The sequence below is a fragment of the Girardinichthys multiradiatus genome, chromosome 18 (genome assembly GCF_021462225.1).
Source record: "Girardinichthys multiradiatus isolate DD_20200921_A chromosome 18, DD_fGirMul_XY1, whole genome shotgun sequence".
Taxonomy (NCBI): Eukaryota; Metazoa; Chordata; class Actinopteri; order Cyprinodontiformes; family Goodeidae; genus Girardinichthys; species Girardinichthys multiradiatus.
The window spans coordinates 9400784-9422259 of NC_061810.1; the positions used below are offsets into that span (position 1 = coordinate 9400784).

Consider the following 21476-nt stretch of genomic DNA (forward strand, 5'->3'; position numbering starts at 1 on the left):
AACTGTTCTGACCTAAACCCAATCATAGAGAATCTGTGGAGCATTGTCAAGTGGGATATAAGAGACCAGAGCCAACAGTGCAGCCAAGCAGAAGGTAAATGCAGCAACCTGGGCTTCCTGCACGCCTCAGCAGAACCACAGACTGATCTCTTCCATGCAACAATGCATTGATGTAGTAATTTATGCAAAACGAGCTCCAGCCAATTATTAAATATATTGTACAGTCAATGGAGATACTTTTCAGCCGATGTTTTTGGTCTGCAGCTGTAACACAGCTCAGGCCAGATAATCTGTTGACTGGACAACTCACTTCACAAATCTGGCTTTTATGGAAGAGTGGCGAGAAGAACATCGTTGTTGAAGGAAAGCTACAAGACGTCCTGTTTGCAGCTCATCACAAGCCACGTAGGAGACAGAAAAATATGTAGAAGAAGGTATTCTGGTCAGATACGACCAATAATGAGCTTTTGCATGGAGGAAAGCTTGTGGTGGGTGCAGCATCATGATGAGGGGATGCTTTGCTTAATCATGGGGAGTGAAGCTGTTCAGTTTTTTTGGAGTTTGCAAAATTGTAGCAAAGATTAGTGTGATGTTGTTGTTCAAACAGGATGTCAGGAATTTGTTCAGGAATTTTGCATTTGTTTAAAACAGTCCGGGACGTTTAAAACCATAATCCTTAATGTGTGATTGTTTTAAAAAGAGCTTCTCCAATTCACCTCTATGAAATTTAAAATGAACAAAACAATAAAAAAAATTTTAAGATCCTTTCAAATTACCTGAAAATTATAGTGCTATCCAGTACTGTGCTTGTTTTCAATTTACCCAAAAGCTTTAATTCAGTTTCCCCTTTGAAGTGATGTCACACACACACACACAAGTACACACACACACACACATACACAGAATTAGGTATCTTATCACATTACTGCTGCAGCAAAAGAGAAGATTATAAGTAGGTGCTTCAAGGGTTGTAGTTATATGGGTCAGATTATTAGAACTAGTCATTCTGAAAGTTTAACAACACTTTTTAGAGATTCTAGTTTTTAATTTCATTCTTAAAATGAAAAACTACAAGAATTGGTGAAGTACTCAGAAGGAATGTTCTTATTTGAATGTAAAGCGGTGCACATGCAGACCGGCAATGGATATGTGGCAGTTTGACCTTCGGTAGTGACATCACGAGTGGAGTGTTAGTGTCATCAGGCAGTTGCCAGACCATCTGACAGTCTACTTGTATGTAGGCCTCAGCAGGTTCCACACCCAACAGACATGAGACCATCAGTTTCTGTCATCTCTGTTATCTTCTTGATCTGGTACAATGATGCAGTCCCACCATCTTTTAACATCCATTTTTACTTTACTTTCATGTTTTTCTGACACTGGGTGTAATACAGACTTCACTTGTAACTTCTCTGAGCTGAGAATGCACCCAGTTACTGGGTGAAAAAACAGGGTAAAGATTTTAAGAATCTAATTCTGCAGCATGGGGCACAACACAGGGGTTGGGATGAATTAAAAATTAACAATGTAGAGCAAAGATGGATCAGCATGTCTGTGATTTGGATAAATATCAGGAGACAGCCAAATAAAACCAATAAGCACTTTCTGTATGATATCATGTTTTCTAGTCTTTTGCAATGTCCTACTTCAAACAATGAGGCAAATGCAAAATAAGGGAACAGTGCAAACCGGTCCAGTCAGACAGGTTTGCAACAATTCATGGTCCTGGTGATGATCAGAGAACACCAAGTATTTACCGACCAGGACTACATGTGTGCATGCAGGCTGGACGCATATCCCTATCAAAAACCAGAACTCAGTCAGTTCCCAGCGGTAAACCGGTGCCTCTGTCTCACTGCTTCCTTTTGCTGAAACAGTGGAAAGAAGATCTTGCAATTCTGATTCGGAAGAACTTCGTGATAATAACCCATATTTTGACAGCTACTCAAATTCCCTGCGTATAGAGTTTGTTGTATTGGTAAATATTATTAACCAAAACAGAGCAGCAAGATTGTGCAACAGCATTTTTCTCCCTTATCAGGAGGCGGTCAGCCTGCTAAATATCACATTATTTTCCCCACAAACACTGTCAGACAATACACACTGGACTGACCCCCCCTTCCCATCCAACTGCTGTATTCAACTATTCTTTGCTTTCTTATATTTTTTTAATCTAGAGAAGGTTGTATACAATCCTGAGAATTTTCCCTGTTGAGTCATTGCATCATTTTGTTCAGGTGTTCATTTTAAAGTCTATAGTCTGACTGACTAAATACAATTCTGTTCACTGAATTGCTGGTTTTCTCCTTGTAAGTTTCTCATTGGTGCCCTTTTTACCAGGTCTCTCTTTTGTTGTTGAATTATTAAAACTGGCCATTACTAAGGCAAATGAAGCCGCAGTGCTCAGATGTTGTTCTGAGATCTATTATTTTCTTAAATTGTCAATGAGCTTCTGGAGTAATTTTGGTAGGCCGGCCACTCCAGGGAAGGTTCACTGCCGTATTTCACTACAGATAGCACCCCAGTGCAACAACATCAGAAATTATGTTTTTTGTGCCCTACTAACAAAGTCCATTTTCTGTATGACCTTTCCTTACTTTAAAGTATCATAGTCTGTGAGGGTGTGTTTTGCCAAAACTAATAAAAATCTTATCACAGAAAACAACACAGGCTCTCTGGAATATAGCTCTAGAATCAGAACTTTATAAAGTAATTTACAGACACATAACTGCTTCGTTAATTGGGTACTAAAAAAAATTGTTTTCTTTGGAATGTTTTGCGATTAGATTACAAAAAAACGATCTGACAATTGCATTAATGTACTTTTCTTTTAAATGATTTGGGGGGTGAAACCTTTACAAATGTACAGCTATGCTGTAACAAATTTGAAATTTTTTCATAATTTTGAGGTTTTGACTCTTTAGACAAGGAACTGTGGTGATATTTTTATATATTTAGTTGTTTTTTTTTTACTGAGAAGAACCTTTTAGGTCATGCATGTTATTTTACACACTACTATTAATTTCTTTTTGATTACCTTGTAATTTGTGTAAGCTAATAAAATGACCTTAGGTCAAATGCTTAGTCACGTAAGTCTTCAAGTTTCTCTTCTACAATCTAACTGCATGTTGTGTTAGATGAAGGGATTCTAGGAAGTACTAGAGTTTGAATAACACAAAAGAAAAATAAACTGACAACATGATGGCTTCTCAATATAAGCAATTCACAGAAGTAAAAATAATTCAGACTTTATATCAATAAGAAAAACATCTTTATTAATTAACTCAAAGTTTTAACATATTCAAAACAAGAACTTTTCTTGTGCAAAGTTGCATTTCAAGATTTCAAGGAGTTGAAAATTTGGCAGTACAGTGAGGAATCAAGTTTCTAATTTCAGAATTTAGGAATGACGCATTTACTTCTTAAAGCTGAAGGAGCATTCAATCACTGCTTCAACCATTGCTGGAGTAAAAGAAAGATGTGATCCCGAGCCTCAGACAGCTGTGGAAGATCTTCGCTCCCCGCTGGGTACATGTTAGCGCAGTGAGCCGTCCCTGGATTAGGGAAAAACTTGACCATTAATGACACAGCAGGGAAACAGGGGGCCGGACACCAAAAAAGGGTTTCACCAAAAACACTTAGAAAATTTTCATTTATCTGCTGAGCTACTGGCTTTTGTATGCTTTAATGAATTGGGTTCTTAAGAACTGAAACAAATAGGAAAGCAGAAGGTGTCTTAATGTTAAACGAATTAAAGATCCTGGAGAAGCTATTGCACAAAACACTTTAAAAAATTGTCTTCTTTAAAGCCATCTTTAAAAGTATACACTATGTCTTCCAAATGTATTCCTCCCCTTAGACTTTTTTACATTTTGTCATGCCACAAACATCAATGTATTTTATTAGATTTGGATCCAATAGACCAACACAAAGCAGTGCATAATTGTGAAGTGATAGGAAATGGATATATGGTTTATAAAATAAAAATATCTAAAAGGTGAGACATGCATTTGTATTCAGACCCCTAAATCTCATTACAGCCACTAGCCTTCAAAAGTCACATAATTGGTAACTAGTCAATCCGGGGATAAGTTAATCTCATTATCAAACCAGAACTCTTTGAAGGCCTCAGAGAATATGACACAATTGCAAAGCTACCAAGAGATGGCTGTCTAACTCATCCATCTAAACCGACAGGCCTGGGGGGCAGAGCATAAAATCAAGAAGCGGGAATGAACCCCATGGTTACTTTGGAGGAGCTGGAGAGATCCACAGCTCATGCTGGAGAACCTGTTTACAGGACTATTTGCTCCGCACACTATAAATCTGGTATTTATAGAAGAGTAACAAGACGAAAGCCTTCATAAAAAAAAAAAAAGTAGAGGTGGGCGATATGCTTAAAAAAAACAAAACAGGATTTTTATCATATTCCTACAAAAGGCATAGCTCTTAAAGACAAAAAACATTGCACAGCTGGGGCAAATTTGTAAAAAGAAACTTGAAATCCAACTATCTCTCACTTTACAAATAAGATACATTAAAATTTGTGGTTTTAACATGAGAAAATGTGTAAAGGTTCAAGAGGCTTTCACAGACTTGCACAGTGCTGTTTAATAAGAGTAACAATTAAATAAAGCCTTTGGTGGAAAACCAATTATTGGCCTATAAAGCTTTTAAATACTTTCTGTAAACCTTGTTTAAAAATGGAACCAGATTAGGAAAAAACAGATGGCACAAGTTAAATGAGATTTAGCTAAAGAATAATGGATTCTTCTAAGGTTTCACAGAGGTTTTAATACTTACATCAAATCAGTTAAATAAAATGTTATTAAATATTGTATCATTTTAAGGGTAGATTATTACATAGAAATGTCCAGCTTATAATCACAATACACACCTTTAAAAAAACATGAATCACAAATAAACTAATAATAGGAGTGTTGCTTTAAGAGAGAGGAATGCAAAGAACAGAGGAACAAAACCATGTCCAAGCCCTTAGTTAAGGACAGATTAATAATTCTTATTCAACAGAGGATAATAAAGGAACCACCAGAAAACAGAGTAGACCCACAGACTAATGCAAATCCACAGGTCTCAAACCCTCTTCTTTTTTCCTTAAGCCAATTAAAGCTTAGCTAAATAGAGCACACTGAGGATACAGTTATTATACCCACACACGAGCTAAATCATGCGTATTTCCTCACCTTTAATAAAGACAGCAGGGAGCTCAGCTGTGATGTCCTGAGTGATCCCCAAAGCATGCCATGGGTCAATGGACCCGTTGGGGAACACTATTCTGCTGGAGCGGATGTCGTAGCCGCCATAATACTCGTTGGTCTGGGCCACGGCCACTGCCACCTCCTCAGCACTGATGTTGTAGAAGCTTGCACACTGTTTCACCTGATAACTGGAATCACAATCAGGCACAATGAAGTAACAGATCCAGCATCTAGAAAACCTCATCATACCTCAAGAAACATCAATGTATTTTATTAGGATTTTATGACACACCAACACTAAGTAGTGCAGAATTGTGAGGTAGGAGCAAAAGGATACATGTATTTTTTTTTTCTTTTTAGAAAGAAAAAACAATAGTAAGGCACAACTGCAAAGCTACATGGACATGGCCTTTCACTTAAAAAAAGACAACCTAGGCAATGAGAGCCTTAATCAGTAAAGCAGCAACGAGGCCCATGAAAACTCTGGAGTAGTTGCAGAGATCCACAGCTCGGGTGGAAAAAAATCTGTCGATGCAACAACTATTAGTTGCGCACTACATAAATCTATCAAAGAATGGCAAGAAAAAGGCCACTGTTGAAAGAAACCCATACAAATTTCAGATTACAGTTTGCCACATCCTATGTAGGGGACACAGCAAATATTTGGAAGAAGATGCCTGGTCAGATGAGACCAAAATGTTACTTTTTAGCCTACATGCAATATGGAAAACTAACACTGAACACACCATACCTAAGGTGAAACATGATGGTCAGTCATGCTGTGGAAAGGCTTTTCTTCAGCAGGGACAAGGGAAGATGGTGAGAGTTGAAAGGAGGAATTTATGGATCAAAATACAGTTCAACTCCAGAAGAAACCCTGTAAGAGGCTGCAAAAGACTTGGGAGAGGGACAAAGGTTGTCCATCCAACAGGACAATGACCCTAAACAAACAGCAAGAACCACAATGCAATGGTTTAGAAGAATAAAAAAGAAAAATTAAGTTCACAGACACTCTCAAATCTTTCTGAGCTTGAGCTATTAAAAGAAGAAGAAACCACTTGTCTATTTTTTTTAAACTAGATTAAAAACTTCTCTTTCCTCCCAACCCTATGGTTAAGTTTTAAATATATGCTGATCTAATGCTGAAATAAATCTTGTATTAGTTTCTTGTCTTCAGTAAATATGTAATAAATAATTTGCATTTTTATTGATGTTTATGTCTTTTGATGCTAAATAAAGAAACTTTGACTTCAAAGAATGGTTATAAATTTTTGTCTCTAGATGTGCAGAGCTCATCGAGACATACCTCATAAAGAATGCAGCTATACTTGCAATTGAAGGAGTTTCTACAATATTGTCCCCAGTTGCTAAATGCAGATGAAGTCCACAATGTTCAGGCTTAGAAAAAGACATCAAAAAAACTGTGCACCATAGTCCTTCCTGTACACAAATATGCTCTTCTTTGTGTTGGTCCGGCTGTCACATAACATACTATTAATATATATCAACATTTGTGGATTCAACATGTTAAAATGTAAAGAAATACAAGAGGTATGAATGCTTTTGCCAGGCACTGTAAACATACAATCTCTTAACCTGGAAAGGAACACATTAAACGGTGCATGATGTGCAACTAATAAAAGGTGATTGGGAGAGCAGGTGCAGTGTACTGAATCATAATTATGAACCTAATAGGCATAAAGACAATGTGTGCTGCACTCACCCGAGGGGGAAGCCAGTGAATGGCTGGTTCGGCGAATCTGTGCTCTGGTAGAATCCAAATTCACTGCAGGTCTGATAGACCCACTGTCTCCCTGACAACACATGCATAAAAAATGTAATCACTGCTGCATATTCACTTAGCTCTGAGAAACCTAGGCGGCAACAATAGAGAGCAGGCAGTCCGAACATTAGCTTTAATGGGATTTACAAAAAAACGACGTCCTTTTAGTCATTTAGCCTTATTACAGAGAGGACGGAGGTCAGCCAATGCCAGAAGCAGAAAGGGTGGTTGGGGAAGTTTATGCTGCAGGATAACAATGGCTCTCTGGGAGAACTCTTTATTACTCTTTATATAACAACCCATCTCCAAGTTATAAAGCTGGAGTATAGGCCAATAACATTCAATGAAATGCAGAAAAATAGTTCAGGTTAAGGTTGTCCACCAGCATGGGTGAACAGCTTTCCATTTACAACAACATGTATTTCTAACAGTTCAAATAAAGTCTGCTAATTTTTTAGACAAAATAATTTTAGAGGATGATGGTACTGATCTAAATATTGTCCTTTGATTTATTTAGAAGTTATTTTCCATGGTGAAGTGATTCTATTTTAGGTTTCTTGTTTTGGAACAACTAACCTTATTCTCTTTTATTTTTACCCTTCCTTAAAAAAGACTTTCAGTTACACCCAAATCTTGGTTCACTAAATGACTAAAACCCCACCCTAACACCCATGCCTTCTGACTGCAAAAAACCCAAATCCTGCCCAATAAGGCTCTTACACATTCTTTTTGGTTGTTGGTGGAAAGTTTTAAGATGACATTGTTAACGGTTTTCACATGTAAGAAGTCATGGCTACAGCCAGGCAACCAAAATGCAAAACACTCACTATATAAAAATAGCTTTTATTCTAAGTATTGCTTCTGTGAAAAGCCTAAAAGTTTTCCTACCCCTTGAACTGTTTACATTTTTATCACATAGCCACCACGTTCTACAGGCAGAAGGGGCTCTGATCAGAAGAGGATGTGAAGGAATACTGTCAATCACCCTGAACACGTCGTTTCTAAAGTAGCATATGGTGGCGGCAGCATCATACTGTGGGGACGTTATACTACACGGAAACTGGAATATGGACTCCAGCAGGACAATGACCATAAAATACAGACTTGGCTGCAATGGAATGATTTAAATCAGGGATGTCAAACTCCAGTCCTCGAGGGCCAGTGTCCTGCAACTTTTAGATGTGTCCCTGGTCCAATGCACCTCAAACAAATGGCTGCAATTCCTCCTCAGTATGCAGTCAAGCTCTCCAGAGTCCTGCTAATGACCTAATTATTTGATTCAGGTCTAATTATTTGAGATCAGCCATCCGGGAGAGGCTCGGAGTAGAGCCGCTGCACCTCCTCATTGAGAGGAGCCAGTCGAGGTGGCTCAGGCATCTATACCAGATGCCTCCTGGACGCCTTCCTCGCGAGGTGTTCCAGGCAGGTCCCACTGGGAGGAGGCCCAGGGGACGCCCCAGGACACGCTGGAGGGACTATGTCTCTCGGCTGGCCTGGGAACGCCTTGGGCTCCCTCCAGAGGAGCTGGAGGAGGTGTCTGGGGAGAGGGACGTCTGGGCGTCTCTGCCGAGTCCGCTGCCCCCGCGACCCGGTCCCGGATAAAGCGGAAGACGACGAGTACATCAAAATTTGTGGTTTTAAGGTGACCAAATCTAGAAAGGTTTAATGAGGAATTGGTAAAGGGACTGAACTTATATAGTGCTTTTCCAGTCATACAGACCACTCAAAGTGCTTTACACTAGAGCCACATTCACCCAATCGCACTCACTAACGCTCACACATTCATACACCGATACGCAGATCGGTAGGCAACTTAAGGTTAAGTGCCTTGCCCAGGGGCACATCGACATATGGCAGGAGGAAGCTGGAATCAAACCCACAACTTTCTGTTTGCAAGACAACTACTCTTCCTACTGAGCCACAGTCGTCTCGTAGTGTGAATACTTGTACAATGCACCATATCTGCACAACAAAACAGCAGTTCCCCAAGTGGACCCGGCTGCACTCACCTGCCCCTGCAGCTGGTCCATCCCAGGACGTATTCGTCATGTCTCTGATGTAGTTATTGTAGCTGGTGTCCAGGCATTTCACAGAGAACGTGTCCATCATGAGGCGGGCCACCGTGGCATAACGGGTGTAAGGATCTCCTAGTGAGGTGTCGCTCATTACACCACACAGCACCTTGATGGTTATGTTGGTGCCCAAAGCCCCCTATGTTAAGATCAGAGCAGCACAACAACAGTGGAAAGACAAAGTAGATTAGTTAAGATTAATCTTCTCCTCAAATCTCTTTTAAAAGTTTCAACATGCTGACATGCTCTTTAATATCAATGCTTGGAGCAGATACCTTCCATGGATTTGTCCATATTACAAAGGACATGGTGGTCAGACAAATAAGAGCACACTCCTGAGAAAGCTGGAAACAAAACGACCATATGAATCAACTGTCTGAATACACAGTGATCGGTTTGGATTCAAGCTGCAGATCCGAAGCTACGAGAATATCTTTAACCTCATGGCCTTAACTCATTCAGTGCCTTTGTGTCCACATCGGTGCTGAACCTTCAAGCAAATCTGGCAGGCCAATTAAAAAACAGACTTAATCTTCATGCTATCTTTTCAAACTTGTGACTTAGAAAAAAAAAACAACAGATCTGCTATTTCTAACAACTTCACGACTGCTTTAAAACTTTTAAAAGGACGCGTATTTGACACCTTTGATTATTTTAAACGTATTTAACGGCAGAAATGTTCTATTGTATTCCCGGAAGTTGGAGGCATGTTTCGGCTGCGCACTTAGCTTATTTTCTCTAATCAGTTTGAAAAAAAGGAAAACAATAATTTCAAAAAGAAAAACGTCGGTTACAATTATATCTTATGAATTATAAAAATGGAGACAATTTTGTAAGTAGGTATATTTGATAAAAACAATTGTTTCCTAATGTGGAGTTGTTGAATATTTAGCTCAAATCAGACTGGATTTTAAAAAATAAGACATGGAGATTATGCTGCAGTAATAAAAGATTAATTTCGTTTAAGTTTTTTTTACATCTTTACCAACATTGGTAATAAATTACTAATGCTACGCATGAGTGAAATGAGGGGGAATCGCAGATGGCAACCTGAGTACTTCACTAAAGTAACCTTGCACAATACATCTTTTAAATTACCTTCTAAGTTCCTATATTTGTATTTAAACATCTCTATACTGAGAACAAAGTGGAGCCCAGAGTCAAACGTCTTGCTTGTGTAAACAAACTTGGCCAATAAAGAGGATTCACATTCAGATTCTGATCTAATGCTAACCCTATTGGGGTTCTTAAGGAGAAACAAGGACCACCAAAACCCATACACAGCCATTAGATATCCATAAATCCAAAAGTTGTTTGTATTTTCAAATCTAAACCAAAGAAGCTAAGCCACTAAATACTGATTCTTTACACAACTAGGGGTATTGTAATATAAGAAATATATTTCAGGATGGGCTTGGCAGAAGGACAGGTAGTCATGATGACAGATTCATTGTAGAGATGTTTGTCATGGGAAGTGATGAAATAACTAACTTAAGTTAAGCAAAAAAGCACTTCCTGTTGCTGATTACGACTTCTGCGTCAGTGGTCTATTGCGAAACATTACAACCCAGCATTACTAGTGTTGCAAACTCATAATGACAGTAAAGAAATAAAACAAAGTTAACAATTAGAAAAGCTAGCTTGTGGCAGTTTCTGGGTAACCATGGAGATCAGCAGTCGTAGTGGCCATAATGGTCCTCATAGAGGCTCCCTGTCCTCCGGCTGCCGTCCACCACTGCAACAGGGCCCATCAAGGTAAACACTTGCAATGTGCCTCATTTACTCTGAGGCGCCTGGTCAAGTAAACAGTTGGCAGTGATTACAGGACTGCATGTGTGCCAACCTAAAACACTGGTAACTATAAATGACCTGTTATTCACCAATCATCATCATAATCTGAGTAAAAACAGAAAGTGTTGGTAGTTAGTCACATTACATAAACTATGAGTTTTATAAAGCACACCATTGGTAACCCCTCGGGTGGAGAGCCAGGCGGACGACTCTGCTGATTAAGTTACGCCTCTCTCTTCCACACATTCCTCAGTGGTACCTAAAACCCGGTAGTTCGCTGTGCACCCGGCCCTTTGTGTCGGTGAGTCGGCGCTGGGCTGTGCTTGTTAGCTAGCCTGTGGACTCTGTGGGCCACTGCTCCTCTCGTTTCTTTTACAAGCGTCTCTTTGGCTTGGGGCGACAGGAAACCAGAGAGACCAAAGAGTCTTTTGTTACTTTTTCACATCGGCTTATTGGTAACCGGACTCACGTCCCGTCAAAGCAGCAAGGAGACAGAGAGGCGATGGAATGGGGAGAAAAGGGGGGAAGGGACGAAACAAGTAATCAGGGAGGAAAAAGGCACAAAGAGGAGAAAAATCATCCTCGACATTCGGTTAAACATGATATGGAAATCTTGGAGAAGTTTGGGCAGATGATGAATAGTTCAGTGAGCAGAAATAAATATTTCGACGTTTCTTTCCAGCATTTGAAGGAAGATAAAACTTTAATATGTTTTCTATATTTTATTGTGTTTGCAAAGGTATGTGCACCTCAAGGTGAGCTCACTGTTTAGGTTAAAGCTTTCACATTTGACCAAGGCTACTTTGTTTTGGCTACATGTCCTTTAAAAGGCATCATTAACAAGTGCCAACTCCTTCCAATGTCAAAGCCTTATAAACACTTCACTTTTCAAACATTTCCACAGCAATCAGCAGCTTTGCGCTCTTTAAGAAATGAAGCGCCCTAAAAGGGCTGGAATTCAACAAATTAGAATAGCATTATGCAATAATCTAAAGAAAAGAAAAGCATACATTAATAATCAAGTACTTCAAAAATGTATAAAAGTCAGTAAACATAACTTCATACAACGTTTCAGTTTTTTTTTTTTTTTACTTTTAGCTCACAATAATCTTATTTACTGCCTGAGGTTGACCAACACGTAAAAGAGCCGGAAACAAAACACAGACCGATCACTTCCAGCTGTGTGCCGAGGACACAGCTGGATGCTGTGTGATGATGTTACATTTGGACTGCCAAACTCTGGTAGCTTTAATATTTCTAGGTCATATAATGTTTAATGTGGGGATTTGTTCAGTGAGCAGGTGAGGGCAGAAATGTCATCTGAGAGGCAGCACCTTTCTGATAAAAACAGACTGCCACCATAGACAGAGATTAAAAAGTACTCTGTGGCCAGCTGGGTTTCGCTATAATTTACGCAGTTGTGACGGACCACTTAAAAAAAAAATTAAACTACCTTTAGAAAACTACAATTAAACTTTTGGTAGAATTCAGGTAGGTATGGTCATTTAAAAACGCTAAATGGACTTATAATCACATCGACCACTCAGAGCGATTTTTCACTAGAGCCGCATTCACAATGCACACGCATTCATACATACAGATTGGTAGAGAGCCAATCTGTATGTGGTGGTGGAAGAAGCTGGAACTGAACCAACAACTTTCTAAATTTAAGAAAACCACTTCCGTTGAGCCACGCCGGTTTCTGCCGCGGCTATGACCCGCATTTGTACTTTGTTGCACACTGGAGAACATTCACAGTTCTAGTCCACACGACGACTGTGTCACCAGAGTGGCCAACCTATAGGCTATTGGCCAGTTGTTCAATGAATGCACAAAACATGTTAGTGTTTTCTCCATCATAGGACAACATACAAGAGTTCTGACTTATTTTAGCAATTCAAAAAAATTTTAAAGATAACCTGACAAAGATACACTAGCACACATTGCAAGGTTTGGGTTTAAAACAAACGTTTGACTTAAAGACATGGATTTTTGGTGTGAGATCTTTGTTTCTGCTGTCCAAACTCACCTCAAATCCTCTGTTGTCTTGATTATACTGGACCACATCCATGAAGTTCCCAGCCAGCATTTCCAGGAAGTAGGCAGAGTCCATCTCTGACTGGATCTGCAGTGTGGAACACAAACTGGTGTTGGGAAAGGAGAGAGCAGAAGCAGACGGAAAACAGAATGGGAACAAGAAGAGGAGAAAAAAATAAAGGTGAATTGGACAACAATGGATATTAATACAGTGAACAAAATGTGGGAAAATCAGAAAGGAAAAGGAAAAAGACAATAAGCATCTTGTAGCATTCCTCATTTTTCTAGTTTAACAGGTGAAATGAATTCTGAATGTAGCCACAGACATCCTACTGGATACATGTCATACTGGAAATGTGTCCTACTGCAGTATTGTCCAATTGCCAAAGTTACCAAGTTGCCATTTTTTTTATCTCCTTGGCAATAAACTAAATCTGCAATATTTTACTGAAATGGAGCAGTCTTATTTTTGTGGAACAGGATCTGTAAATTAATGCAGATCTGAAACATAAAAAAGGAGTTTTGCATGTTTGCCCCAAGAAAGTCACAGTCCTTGTTTAGACTCAAACGTTTTCTATTTTTTGGGTTTATATTTTTTTGTCTATTCTCAACAACAACAGCAGCATACGGATCCCTTATTGCATTTAGTTACGTTTAATGAATGGGCATAACCAGGTCTGCTTTTTAGTTAAAAAAAAGTCCCTGGATCCTTGCGGCTGTAATTACTGTGAAATTAAAATGAAAGCAAAATTAACTTGACTAATAAAGACAAATATTTTGTGTTGTACCCAACATTTTCCATTTGAAGATCTAAATTTGTTAGTATATATCTAAGAAAGTGCTCCTCCAATCAACCACCTGAGCTGGCCGGAAAGATTTATAGCATTCTTGAATTGCAGCCTGGGGCCACAAAAAACAATTCCAAGGGACGCAAATGTCCTCTGGGCCACACTTTGGAAACCCCTGTCCCACTGTATCAACGAAAACAAAATTGAGTCCTGGACATTCACATTTCGCATTAATCAAATGGTGAACAAAGCCCCATACACTAATTAGGGTCATCTGTCAAACAGGTCTGTTATTTCCTTAAGGGCGTGGATTCAACAACGTCTGAGGATACTTATATGTGGTAAAATTACAGCATCGTGAAGCCCTTTCTGATGTTAAATTTAGGATCCATCTTTTTTCCTAAAAATCTTTTTGTGTGTTTATGGTTGCAAAATCATGTCTTGACGCAAGGACTGTGTTCCATAAGTAACTGTGGACAGGAAGCTGGACCACTGGTGTGACGTTTTTGGTGTAATTGTCAGCCTGAGGACATATCTGCATAGTCTGCAAGTAGCTGAAATAAGAGATTTTCAGTGTGGTCTGAACCGTGTTCTTCTGTTTTCATGACAGTATTAGTTCAGTAAGGCTAACCGCACCGACACAGTAGACATTGAGTCCAGCCTGTTCATGGCTGACCTCCCGGCTACTAAAAATACCTAAAATGGTTTAAAATGACAGAGGAAACTGTCAATAAAGCAGGCATGGCAGACAAAGAATGATCTCATTGTGGTTTTAAAAGAAGAGAAGTGAACATAGAGATTTCATCTAATGAGGGGATGAGAAAATACTGACAATAGATGCTGGAGTAATTTGCAGTCTATGAAGCATCAATTATCTAATGCAACAAATATGAATGAAACTCAACTTTAAATCCCATTTCAATGGGATGACATTGGTCAAAATATACTGTATCAGAGAGACCCTAGAATAAATCAGGGTCTTTTAGAGATCACTATGGTTTTGCAGGTCTAGACTCAGCACAAAACGGCTCATATATATATATATATATATATATATATATATATATATATATATATATTGAAGGTACAGTTAGCTTTGTATGCTAACCTCAAGCTAAAGCAAGATATTCTAGCATGTAAATTACCACCTATTTTCAAACCTTTGCGTGTATTCAAGTTGAAAACACATATTTAGAAGTCAATGTTGGTAAACTTGTTGGTCAAATTAAAAGAATATCTGAATATCTGTCCAATTTAAATCTAAATTAAACAGATAAGGCAAAGATTTAAAAAAATAACTACAAAAAAATAGATCCATGGCTTTACAGAAGTACTTCTGATGGTGAAAAGAGAATCACCAAATTTAATGAACTACTGAGATTAACAGGGGGTAATTGTTTCCTGTAAAGAAGAGGATATGCCAAACCAACTAGAGCTGTCCTTACAGACCTGAATTGAACTCTAATCATGTCACTTTCAACTTTAAACAAAAACTATGAAAAGAGCAACAAACAAAAATGCAAATGAAAAATCGTAAACTCTAAATGCTCTGTACAGCAGTACATTAAATAATATGACGGATGTCAGCTTGCAATGACTTTTTGGACTTTTTTATGGCCTAATACGACAGAACCTCAAGTTATTGGTCAGTTTACATTTCAGCAGCTAATGACACCAGCAAAACTTTAAGTACTGAGAACCAACTTTATTAAAAAAAAAATTATAATAATCTGTTTTGGCCTGTGGGCTTTATCGGGGTCAGGAAATGCCGTGGTCTGTTTATAAAACTGGTCTCTCCATACTCCAAGTGTTGCAGGAGATTTTCTCTCTGTCTACCTTGAAAATAGATGAAGTTGAGCTACAACGATTTCAGTTTAGATTTCACAAACTACAGCCAGAGGAACATAAAGTTTAAGAGGGTAAGTAGCACTGTACTTGAAATCTTTGGTGATGTTTTCAAAGGTTTTCGGGTCTTTCAGGCGTTCTGCGAGGGTATCTGAAGCCTTTTTCACCAGCACAGGGCAGTCTGCATTTTCTGAGGCCAGTGAACGCCACACAACTTCCAAATACTCTGAAAAAGTATAGAGGCAGAGTGAAAGAAGGACACGTAAACCAACATGACCACAATAATACACAGTGTGGGCCTCAGTTAAAAACAGAGGGCTATTTTTGAGTCGTTTCAAAAACCTCAATGTCATCCTGAAACCAGTGTGTGAACTAACCCCATTTTAACTGCTTGAGAGAGTGTTTTTTTAAACCGGTTTCAGTGAGGTCAAAAGTGAAATGATGAGTGGATTCTCATGAAAGCCCGAAAGCTTGGAGATAGAACTCCAGATTTATAAATAAACACGCTATTCCTGAAACATTTAAGCTGTTTCAGGAATCAAGCCAAACTCCAGAACATGATGTTCCCTGTTCTCAGTGTGTTTCATCTCAGTGTTTCCTTCAGGTCAGATGGACTGTGAGTCAAATGTGGGCACTAGTGTCTTAAAGATAGAGAGAGTGTGTGGGTGGTACGGCCTGGAAGTGGGTTCATAATGAAAACCACTCTGATCTGCAGCCTCAGAGAAGAAAACATCAGGGTTAGCCAAACACAAGGCACGCACAGATAAAGAATGGTGCATGATTGGTCTACATGATTGGTTTTTGTTATACTCAAGCAAGTTAAGAAAAACAAGACAGGCCTGCTAGTTGGCTGAATGAAACACGCATTTTCCAAATACAGACACAGACAAAGATGTTGATACTCCTCCACAATAAACAAGAACACAAATACTTAAAGCTGGTCAAATGACATACATTTACTACATATTTAACACAAATCAGACTTCCCTTTTAATTGTTGAATATTATACAGTCGAATATTTATACAGTTAATTGCTTCGTTATATATTAATTGCTAACACAGGGTGAAAATAAAAGAGGATTTAAGTGACTTGGAACGTGGCTTTGCTGTTGGTTGCAGGCGGGCTTGTCTGAGTGTTTCAGAAACTGCTGATCTACTGGGATTTTCCAAACAACCAGCTCTCGGCTTTCAGAGAGTGGTCCAAAATTGATGTCAGAGGAAAATGGACAGACAGCAGCACAAGACCAGGCCGGGCACCCCTCCTGTTAGCCAAGAACGGGAAACGGAAGCAACAATTCACACAGGCTTACCAAATTTCAACAATAACAACAGGAAAAACGACGGATGAGTCTTGATTTTAGTTTGTCATTAATACCCAGATGACATGGATCCATCCTACCTTGCATCAACAGTTCAGGCTGGTGTTGGTAGTGCGGGGTATTTTCTTGGGACACTTTGGGCACATTTGTACCAATAGAATATTATTTACACCCCACAACCTCCCCGAGTATAGCTGTTTTCCATGTCCAACCCTACCATCGCCACGAGGGGGCGACCGTGCGTTGGTAGTAGGGGTCCTATAACCCCCGCTCTGTCCGACTCAGTTGTTGTGTCCTTGGGCAAGACGCTTTACCCGCCTTGCTTGCTGATTGTGGTCAGAGGGCTCGGTGGCACTGATTGTATGGCAGCCTTACTTCTGTCAGTCTGTGAATGTGTGTATGAATGGGTGGATGACTGATTGTAGTGTGAAGTGTTTTGGGGTCCTCAGACTTGAAAGGGCTATACAAGTCAATTTACCATTTAAGACCACTGTGTCTCCATTTCCTGATGGCTGCCCCCAACAGAATAGCACACCATTTCACAAAGCCCAGTTCATCTTAAACTGGTTTCTTCAACATGTCAGCTGAACTCCAATGGCCTCCACTGTCACCAGACCTCAATCCAATAGAGCAAGGGATGGCCTCCTCACACTGGGATTACTAAATAGATTTTCAATAGGATTATTATCTGGGCTGATAAAGAGGTATTTGAAACATTCCAATGTTTAGGTTTTTCTTTTCCTGTTGGAGGATCTATGACCTGCGATTAAGGCTGAGATTTCAGACCTAGGTGACATGTTTGGCTCCAGGTAATCTTGAGACTTCATTGCTGAGAACAACATGCTGTTGGATGTTCTGTTCATCTACCACTTCCGGTAGAGGTTTTCGGTTTTGATGCCTTCAGTGAACAGAAAAAAAGCTTCCACTTTCATTAATTGACCTGCCGATCCCCAATTTAGGGATTGACCTGTGTCTCTATACTTTATTAGTACATATTTCTTTTTTAAATAAACGAATCATATTTTTTTTCACAATTTCACTCATTACTCCTTCACATTTCACAGGTTAAAGTCTGCTCTCAACCTCTTCACCGGAGAAATGTAACATTATTTTAGTGAGCTGTGAGGGTACCAACAAATTTGTGCACATCTGTAAGAAATGTGGCATACAGCGCCTGTATGTGCATGCTGCCCCACCATACTATGCCTCCTCCTACCTGGAAAGTTGACAGTGGCGAACACAGGTGCGCTTGTGGCCACGGAGGCATGCACCAAGTGAGGGTACTTGAGCCTGAACCAAGCAGCCAGTGAACCCGGATACGACCCGCCAAATGCCACCCACTTCCTGTTGGTCAGCCCCCGGGTCTCCCCCATCACAGTACGGAAGTGCGCGAGGTCAGCCAGAGCCTGGCGGCTGCTGAGGAGACGCAAGTTGTCTGTGCTGAGGTCCCTAAATGGAGAAATAAGTACATATTAGAGAACTTATTTTCAAACACAAAGAAGTAAAGGCACATGATTTAAAAGTGTCATTTAAAATTGTCTGGAAATAAAGACAAACAGGTTTATTTCTGTTATTCTGAACAGATAAGTGCACGATTATCAGAGAAGTGAATGAATCCAACAACATCCCTGGATGCTGGCTGCAGATATAAAAACCAGCAGGGATGGCTGTGATCTTCAGGGCCTTTTCAAGGTTGCTGCTGCACTGAAAACAAACCCAATTCTGTAGAACAGAGCTGTACAAGGCAGCTGTTTCAACAAATTCACTCCAAATTAAAAAAAAGACGCACAAACAAGAAGTATACGTCAACAATGCCTTTTTTGGGCATTTAAATCTGACTGCAGAAGACAGAGAACGGCCCCACTTTGTGTCAGAAATCTGGCAAAACCTTGCAAATTCATGAACATACACAAAACACATATGTGCTATGAAAATGTATTCGCTCTTATTACAGAGATCTCCTGATTTTGCTTTGTTGTTGCACATAATGTTTCAGATAATCCAACTAATTTTAATATCAGTTAAAAACCAGCCAGAGTTAATACAAAATACAGTTTTCATTTTATTGGTAAGGAAAAATAAAAGAGTCTGAAGCAATATGCTTTGCCACCAAGATATCATAAGTCTTTTTTTTCCTTTTAAAAGAAAAGACTTTATTATTTCCACCAAGTCAAAAATCTAATTGGACTGTGCTTATATCAGGACAGCAAGGTTTCACAGTAATAATCGGTTTACTAAACTGACGTGCCATTTAAAAAACATTTAGATCATTATGAAACAGAACAAATATTGTCGAATAATCAGACAGGTAAAACCCTCAACCTGAATGAACAGCATTTGTTGAATGATTTTAAGTTAGAAGCTAAATGATTTAAAAATCTGTGTTTTTAAATAAAAATTTCCTGACCTTGAGTCTACAAGCACGCATTACAGACACAGTTTTCCTCATCTAAATGCAGGACTACCACCTAGTGGTATAGTCCATAAAATACTAGTTTCCACTGCCATCTTTTCACTAGTTCTGGTGTTTCACATTGTAAGAAAGAAAATATGATCTAATACAAGCTATTCCCTTTATCAGAGCACATTCTGGGTTAGTACACCATGTTAAATGAAAGTAAATATATTAATATATATTTTAAATATAACAGAAAGTTATATTTTTGGCTTAGTTTTTAGATTATTAGGAGAAAATAATTATTGAATCATCTCATAATGTACTTTTCGAAAACTAAACCTGTTCAAATATGAGTCTGCTGTACACTATTGTCGATACGTTGTTGAAAAGAAACATGGTCCAATAAAAACGAGTCGCAGCAGATGCAACGACAAAGAATTTAAAAAAAATCTCCATAAACTTGGAAATTAACCACTGAGTTCAATTTCTGCCATGTTTGCAGCTGGCAGAATTCAGAGCATGTGCAGATAAAATGAAGAGATGGATTACTTTGTCTAGGCCGTTACTGTGACTGGTATCGCTTTACATGTTTCATTCCGAGAAAGCATTTTACACAGGAAGATCACCACCTCCTACCTCCATCTGTCCATGTAGATACTCATTCACATCTGTGTAAATAAAAACCAACTGCCAACATGACAGTTTATAGGTTCATATACTTGTGTTTGCATAAACGTGATATACATGTTTTTTTAAACATACTGAACTTGTTTTAAGGTGGTATACATCCACTGTGGTCTTGGCCTCTCTGGGATTAGCAGTTGGCTTCACCCTCCAGGACCAATTAATCTCAATTTATCCTAAATAAAGATGTCAGGAGAAGAATCTATTGCAGGGATGATATTTGGCTGCCTGTAATCTTTTTACCAGACATTTTATACCAAAAAACCTTAACTATTCCTTTAAGGTCTTGAAAACCTTTCTTTCCTTTTTACAAACAAATGACTGAAAATGATGGTGCCATGTTTTAATAGGGATTATCACTGTATAGATCCTGAGCCACCTAGTTACATAAACAGGACTTCATTTGAAAGACTAGAGCATAATACACATGCAGCTTTCTAGAGACCCAACAGATTGTATAGGTAACCAGAACTGTAGATGCATGTTGTCATATGACCTGACATCCAGCCTGCTGGTTGGAAGGAGCTTTAAAATATTTTAGCTTGTTGAAACATTGGACAGGAAGTTGTCTGTTCTAAATATAATCAGTCTCATTCCTCATGTTTTGCTTGTTCTCTTTGGTACGGCTAAATGGAGCAAAGTGGATCACATTTCACTTCTGCATTTGGCTTTTTGTAGATTATTTCATCTTGTAACTGAAGAATTCACACTACTTCATCATTAACCATCATGAAAATGCAGCAGTAGCAAACATACGCTGTCGGGTGACTTTTCCCATAGAAACGGTGCTCCAGCATGAAGCAGAGGGCTCCGAGTTTCTCAGCATAGGTTAGCCAGGTTCCTTCCTTCATCCATGCTGGATTTGCAGGGCCCTCTCCACCAATCATTAGAAACACTGGACCTCCAGGTTTGTAGAAGGCCTCATTTACAAAGTACCTCTGTGAGGGTAAAGGTGGAGAAAGTAAACACCTTCACACACACGTATGAAAATACAGCATCTTGCAAAAGTATTTATAGTCGTTGAATTTTCTCACTTTTTGTCAGGTTACAACCACAAAGACCAACAAATAATAGGAAGTGGCAGAAAATAGATGCTTTGTTTGCAACATTTTTTTACAAATAAAAATCGGATAAGCTCATCTTATATTTAAAACATGCCGAATACTTCTGAATCCACAGGAGCTAGACTTACTTGCTTCCACACTCTGCTGTTTGCACCATTGAAGTGATCCAGTTTCTGTGTGAACCACAACTCCTCAAACACAGCTCCCTGGTTGTGATCATGCCCCACATTAAACTTCCCGAAGCCCTTGAACCGACCCTCTGCCACAGCAACAAGGCTGAAGAGCACAAAACAGACTGCTAACACTACGCAAGGAGGCAAACCATGGGTTAGAAACGCCATGGTGTAACAAAAATGAAAACAGGCTGTGGCATGTGACCCGTTTAAATGAAGTCATATGACAAGCGCTACAGATACTTTAAGTACTATCAAAAGCCATAGGAATTATGAGCTTCTTACGTTACATACAAATCCCG

At 39.1% G+C, this 21476-nt stretch overlaps 1 protein-coding gene across 2 annotated transcripts; it reads right to left on the reverse strand.

Moving 5' to 3' along the window:
- Window positions 1-3254: 3254 nt before the first annotated feature.
- Window positions 3255-21384, reverse strand: prss16 (serine protease 16). Of its 2 annotated transcripts, none has more exons than XM_047392559.1 (9): window positions 21130-21381; window positions 20694-20875; window positions 18072-18304; window positions 15626-15761; window positions 12895-13009; window positions 9012-9213; window positions 6943-7033; window positions 5205-5407; window positions 3255-3554 (listed from the first exon to the last, which is right to left on the reverse strand). In XM_047392559.1, the coding sequence occupies exons 1-9, from the start codon at window positions 21340-21342 to the stop codon at window positions 3445-3447; spliced, it is 1485 nt and encodes a 494-aa protein (XP_047248515.1). In that variant the 5' UTR covers window positions 21343-21381; the 3' UTR covers window positions 3255-3444. The 2 variants fall into 2 exon arrangements, 1 of the variants encoding a protein (XP_047248515.1); XR_007042469.1 differs by lacking the exon at window positions 3255-3554 and adding an exon at window positions 5971-6160 and having other exon boundaries at window positions 5272-5407; window positions 21130-21384.
- Between the last annotated feature and the right edge of the window lie 92 nt (window positions 21385-21476).